General features: G+C 43.9%; 1 protein-coding gene across 1 annotated transcript; it reads left to right on the top strand.

Moving 5' to 3' along the window:
• Positions 1 to 3,485: 3,485 nt before the first annotated feature.
• On the top strand, positions 3,486 to 6,422 carry LOC145502100 (uncharacterized). The gene has a single exon (XM_081481383.1). It carries the CDS (start codon positions 3,486 to 3,488, stop codon positions 6,420 to 6,422), a length of 2,937 nt encoding a protein of 978 aa, XP_081337509.1.
• Positions 6,423 to 6,973: the final 551 nt, after the last annotated feature.

Raw genomic sequence — 6,973 nt, 5'->3', positions numbered from 1 at the left:
CCGCGAGTCAAGTCAGTCAACTCCCAAAGCTTAACAGAAGAGTGATAGTGAACCACTGGTGGAAGGACTGCAGATTGCCCCTACGCTTTACCCTGATAGGCCTCTGTGTTATTCTAATGAACTGATGCTGTTATAATGATACTATGTAGCTTTATGATCATGCTAATGGTTAAGGGTTTCTTTTGCTATTTAGTCAGACATCGCTCTTTCTTTATTTCTGCTGGAAGCATCATTCTCTGAAGGAGACTTAAGGTCATTTTCTAAAAAGGTACGAACACTGCAACCTTAACATCAGTGCCATTGTCAACGGGTGTGACCGAGGAAACGTCAGCCGATGTTTTCCTGGATAGAGGATAGAAACTATGTACGGCAGGGATGTATTAATGTCTTCAGGGCGGCTGCATTCGTGTCTTTCATATGCTGTCTTCTTTAGGGAGGCACTTGTCTCCGGGGAAATGTACTCAGTCCGTGGAGAGACATTCCCTTATGACCTTAGCCAAAATGTGCTACAAACCCTGCTTGGAGCAAGCGTTGGCGCTTAACTCAAAGCCGCAATAGGTCACCAAGAAGGCATTGTTGCTTTAAAAGAGGGTTAGGCTTTCAGGACAGTCAGTGACCAGCAGAAATCGTATCTTATAGCAAAATTCCGCATTTGCCTAAAGAACCTGAAACTGCCTTTGCTACGGTGCGGTTGCGAAGACATGGAACTAGATATACCTCTCTCACTCGTGCGCGGAAAAGCTCCATCCTCGGCGCTTCTAAAGTATTTCACTAACAACTGCACTTGCCGGAAGTATTCTTAGGAACTGTCGGTGTTTGGTTTCTTCGATATTTAGCAACATCTCTTGCGGCGGGGGGGGGGGGGGGGGGATCGTTAAATTTTTGTAGAGAGGGAGAGGGAGTAGAGGAGGAAGACCTTTTAGAGGAAAAACTAACGGCCGAATCGTCTCAACCTCTCTGGGAACGAGGTTGGAATCGTCACCCTTTCCAAATTCGCCGAAGCGATTAATTTACCTTTATCAACTTAAAAACAGATGATCTAATGTACTTTGTTTCCGACACTGCGTGCAGAGGCAGCGCAACAGTGCGTTAACAAACTAATCATTTTAAAACATCGGAAAACATAGATATTGCGAGAAGCCTACTTTCCTTAAAATAGTTTTTCACAAAGAACTACTTATTTATGATTCTGAAAAAGAAACCTTTGACCATTAGCGTGTTCATAAAGCTACATAGTATCATTGTAATAGCATCAGTTCATTAGAATAACACAGAGACCTATCAGGGTAAAGCGTAGGGACAATCTGCAGTCCTTCCACCAGTGGTTCACTATCACTCTACTGTTAAGCTTTGGGAGTTGACTGACTTGACTCGCGGCTCCCTGCCACGCCCATCTAGTAGTATGTCACCCCAGCATGTGTCGAAAGAAAACTTGAGATTTTATCAAATACGACTAGCATTACAACCAGACCGATTGCGTGTTGGACAACGCTAAATTACAATGTGCAACGGGCTTTTCCGGTTGAACTGTTTTCCCACCTGTCCACGGTCGATGCAATATGCGCGCCAACAGGTAATTGACTCAGCGGAGCTAAACTTAAAATTATTTAGCTTAGTGATCCCTGTGATACTTCGAGAATCATCTGGTGTTTCAGTGTTGGCGTTAAGAGCCGGAGACCATTTAATCTTCCACGGCATACTGATATCCGAAATTTCCCGGAGTACCCCCTCCCCCCTCTCCGCCGGACTGTAGCTACAGCTAAGAGCCATTCAAGAACAACAAATAATTGCTCCTGGATAGGACAGCTTTAAAAAGCGCATTTCAATCTACTGTCCCTACTTTAAACTTGTAATCAGTTTATGTAAATCGCGAAATATTGAACATTTGCGCAAAAGCAGTGAAAGCGTGACTGGGCTGCTCGTACGGTTGTGTGACAACTTTTACTAAGTCTCGAATATCAGCCCCGCAGCATGTTAGCAATAGCTACTTACAAGGCGTCTAATAATTATAAGATGCCACAGAGCCAGTTTTCTAATAAACAAATTGGTTTTCCTCTTAAAAGAATATTTTCTTATTCCCTTCTCCTAACCTCTAATACAAATTTTAATTAAATGGTATATCTCTGATGGAAAATACAAATGTAGCTACAGAGCTGCGGTTTGTTAGAGTTCTGGAAATTTGGCAAAGTATCGGTCGCTGACAAACGTCTTAAATGGCTTTTCTTTGACGTAATTGCTAATATTGCTAGACGGCTGCAGTTTGTTATTCTTTGAATTTGCAACAGTTGTGATTAACGTTCGCCTGATTAATCAATTAATCAATTTTTAATGACGCATGCGCAAACGCTGGAAAGGAGAGCGATTGTTATGGATTATAGTCTTCACGGAAATTTCCGCAGTTTTTACGAAACAGGGGCTAAGCTCATTCAAAGCCTTCCGATGATTTCCGCAGATTATAAAAATTCTGCCAAAGGTTGATAACGGCAAAAATTTGTGTAGCCTTTTAATCATTGCAGATTATGTTTTTTTAAGGAGATTTCAAGAGGTTCATTGCACAATGCTGTGTAAATAAGCAATGTTTTCGGTTTTATTTCAGGACACTATTTATATCTTTAGCTTGAAGAAATGCAAATATGGCAGTAATGCACTTAAAATTATTCTGGCACAGGGATTTTGCGCACTAAAAACCGAAATTGCTCGACTTCCTATCGGATTTCGTGTTAAGTCTTTGTGTTTTGAACTTTACGAACTCTGAACTCGCCCCTCTCGCCTTAGCACGAGTTTTTGTCCACGCGCGTAATTTCAGGTGATTTTAATTAGCGAATCGTTGCCCAGAATGTGCTCGCGCGTACATTTGAACTTCGCTGTTGTAGTTTTCCAGATTTTCATCTTTGTTTTATTTTCGTGCTGTGTTTAAGATTTTAGGCCAGCCTTGCCGCTGTTTTTGGAGTTTTGAGTCTACCTTCTTCACCATTTTTAGCCATTGTGATTCGCCGTTCATTGTATGTTCCGGATTACGTGGCTGGTTCATTAAATAGTTCGTACATTTGGAGTCTGAGCCTACAACTCACTGAATACAATTCCCCACTGGAAAATTTGAACCATTTACAAACTTCAAGAAAGTTCGTTAAATCTCTATAAAATGTCAACATTTCCTTTGTAAATTACAATGTCTGTAAATTTGCACACTTACAGAGATTTTGTAAAGTCTAAATTTTAGTAAATGTTTCGCTTTCAAATCGTATAAAATATCCACGAAATTGTAGTGTTTCTGTTGTGACGTGTCAGTCACATGATCACTGGTCTATTATGGGATGCGGTAAAAACCGAAGCATGTGTTCGGAGAAATGGGAGCAGAAATAAATCTTGTTGTTGTTATTGTATAAGCTCTTTTGGTCTACTTGCGCCCGAACCACCACATTTGGCGACGAGGAAAACCGGATAAAAAGTGGATAACGAGTTTAAACAGTGGAAAACTCGCACAGATGGCCGTATCCTTGAGCGGACTGCCAGGTTTACAAACATTCAACGCTGTGGGCGAGCCAGCTACACTCGCACAACGATGGCTAACTTGGAAAGACGAATTCGAATTGTACGTGACTGCCTCGGGAATCAGCGACCCAACACAGAAGAAGGCGCTTCTACTTCACCTCGCCGGACCCCAAGTCAGAGACGTTTTTAACAACTCAATTCCTGCCGACAAACGAGGCGAAGCGAAGGATTACAAGAAAGCTATGGACAGCCTATCCGAACATTTCAAACCGAAAAAAAACGCGCCGATGGCAAGACAGGCGTTTCTCGCAGCTCAACCAACCGCTGGAGAAACCATTAACAATTTCATCACACGCCTGCAGAAATTAGCCGAACATTGTGAATACGAAGGTGAAAGGGACAACCAGGTGAGAGATCGTGCGATTTCTTTCATTCAAGACAAAAACCTCAAGGCCAAGTTGTATCGCGAAGAAACATTAACATTGAGCAAACTATTGGAAATCGTTAGTCAATACCATGACAAAGAAACCCTCGTTCTTATCCGTGATGGCCGAGTGAATAACATATCTCCAGACGCCAAACAAGGGGGAAAATGTTGGCGGTGCGATAAAGCGGGACACTTCGCGAAGGAATGTCTTCGTTCGCGTGACCACAAATGCGGGAAATGTGGCAACGTGGGTCATTTCGAAGTGTGCTGTCACTCCAAACAGAGTAAAGGGCGAGATTCTAGTCGCAGTTCGAGTCGTGGTCGTGGAAACGAATACCGTGGAAACTCTGGAAGAAAGCAAAGCCGTGGACGAAGAGGAGGAAGTTCACAAGGCCAACGTGATGTACGCCAAGTAACCGAAGACGTGACTACTGGAAACTCCGCAAGGAAGGATGATTTCTACGTGTTCTACACTGGGGAGACAGATGACGGGAACACTCTGAAGCTGGAGATTGCAGATAAGACTATCAACGTTATTATAGACTCTGGTGCTAGTTGTAATTTAATGTCCGAAGAAGTATTTAACCTTGTAACGGGGGGTAATGTTAAATTGTTGGAGTGCAACAAAAGAGTTTTTGCTTATGCATCTGAAGAGCCACTCCAAATCAAAGGAAAATGTAATCTTGATGTACGTGTGCCACAAACCCAAAAGTCCCTGAATGTTGAGTTTTATGTTATGCTTGGCAAAGCTGCGACGCTATTAGGCCGCGATGCATCTGAGTTGCTTGGTGTTTTAAGGGTTGGTATCCCTGTTAACAGCTGTGATGTTGAATCTGATGGTGCTAGTAACAATCCAAAACAAGCAGATAGAAAGGCCTCCCTAAGGGCAAAGTTTCCCAAAGTTTTCCAGGGCCTGGGGAAGCTCAAAGGGTACCAGCTCAAGTTACACATTGATGAAAAAGTACAACCAGTTGCTCAACCCCCACGCAGAATTCCTTTTAGTAGACGAGGAAAAGTCACGGAGAAATTGGAAGAGTTATTGAAGCTTGATGTTATCGAAAAAGTAGAAGGACCTACCAGCTGGGTCAACCCCTTAGTAGTGGTTGAGAAGCCTAACGGTGAAATTAGAATCTGTCTAGACATGAGACAAGCGAACCAAGCCATTGTGCGGGAGAAACACCCAGTCCCCAGCGTAGAGGAAACACTCCAAGAAGTCTCGAACGTCAAAGTTTTCTCTAAATTAGATTTAAATATGGCTTTTCACCAAATTGAGTTACACCCAGACTCAAGGGACATTACAACCTTTGCTGCGCTTAATGGCCTTTACAGATACAAGCGCCTGCTTTTTGGTGTAAACATGGCCACGGAAAAATTCCAGCAAATTGTTTGGCAGATCATCCAAGACTGCCCAGGGGCATACAACCTGCACAATGACCTACGAGTTGTTGGCACAAATGATGAAGAGCATGACGAAAACTTAGAGAGGGTCATGCGCAAGCTTGAAGAAAGTGGGCTTACGCTTAACTATGATAAATGTGAAATTGGTGTTGGCAGCATGATCTACATGGGTGATGTACTCTCTGGGGAAGGGCTGAAAGTGTCTAGTCAACGTGTGAAAGCTATTGTTGAGGCACCAGCACCCCAAAACCCATCAGAAGTAAGAAGTTTTCTTGGCTCCGTGCAGTTCTGTTCAAAGTTCATCCCCAACTTTGCATCAATATCGAATCCATTGTGGGACCTCACCGCAAAAGACATCAAGTGGAAGTGGGGAGTAAAGGAAGCAAAGTCATTCCAAGAGATAAAAGACCAGCTGACTCGTGCACCAGTGATGGCATATTTCAGACAGGGCGCAGAAACTCGTCTGACAACCGATGCATCACCAGTGGGAGTTGGGGCGATTCTGGAACAGAAGCAAAAAGATGGAAGCTACAGGCCAATATATTATGCCAGCAGAAAGCTGAGTAAGATTGAAATGAGGTACTCCCAATTTGAAAGAGAAGCTCTGGCTGTAAGGTGGGCTTGTGAAAAGTTCTACTTGTACCTCTATGGCATTAGCTTTGAAGTCTGCACTGATCACAAGCCTCTTCTCATCGTACTCGGAGCAAAGTCAAAGCCCCCATCACGAATAGAAAGATGGCTTCTCTACTTACAGCAGTTCCAATACAAGTTGACACATATACGGGGCAAAGACAATGCTGCAGACGTCCTGAGCCGCCTACCGGTGGGTACTACCCATGATCACGAAACTCAAGCTGCAGAAGAGTTTGCGTACAGCGTAGTAAGTGAGGCTGTACCAGCTGCGTTGGTGCCAAAGGAAGTTGAAATCGCTTCTGAAAAAGACCCAACGCTAAAGATGTTACGGCAGGCTGTAATGACAGATGATTGGAGCCAGTTACAAGGCACAATTTACAAAGCAGTTAAAGATGAACTGTGGGTGATAGGACAGGTGGTGATGAGAGGAAGCCGCATCCTCATTCCACAGAGCCTTCAAAGCGCACCATAATGTTGGCTCACGAAGGACACCAAGGTATGGTCCGAACTAAAGCCAGGTTGCGAGAGAAAGTATGGTGGCCACGAATGGACAAGCAAGTAGAGCAAGCAATACGAACATGTCACCCCTGCCAGCTTGTCGGACCCCGATCCAAATCAGAGCCGGTGAGATCAACCAGACTACCAGACTCCCCGTGGCAAGAAATCTCAGTTGACCTTCTCGAGATTACAAGTGGAGATCACCTCCTGGTAGTTGTAGACTACTATTCTCGCTGGATCGAAGCTGTCCTTCTCAAGAAAACAGATGCACAAAATGTAATCAAGTCCATGGAGGCTATTTTTAGAACACATGGTCTACCAGAGACTGTCCGTAGTGATAACGGACCTCCATTTGCATCCAAGGAATTCAAGGGATTCCTAGAGTATTTAGCAATTGAACACAAAAAGGGCGTGCCCTCTTGGCCCCAAAGCAATAGAGAGGTGGAGCGTTGCAATGAGACCTTACTGAAAATCGTGAGAATCGCGCGCCTAGAGGGTAAAGATTGGCGAAAAGCACTCGCAGAC

The sequence above is a fragment of the Orbicella franksi genome, chromosome 11 (genome assembly GCF_964199315.1).
Source record: "Orbicella franksi chromosome 11, jaOrbFran1.1, whole genome shotgun sequence".
Classification (NCBI taxonomy): Eukaryota; Metazoa; Cnidaria; class Anthozoa; order Scleractinia; family Merulinidae; genus Orbicella; species Orbicella franksi.
This window is presented reverse-complemented; position numbering and strand designations above follow the sequence as displayed.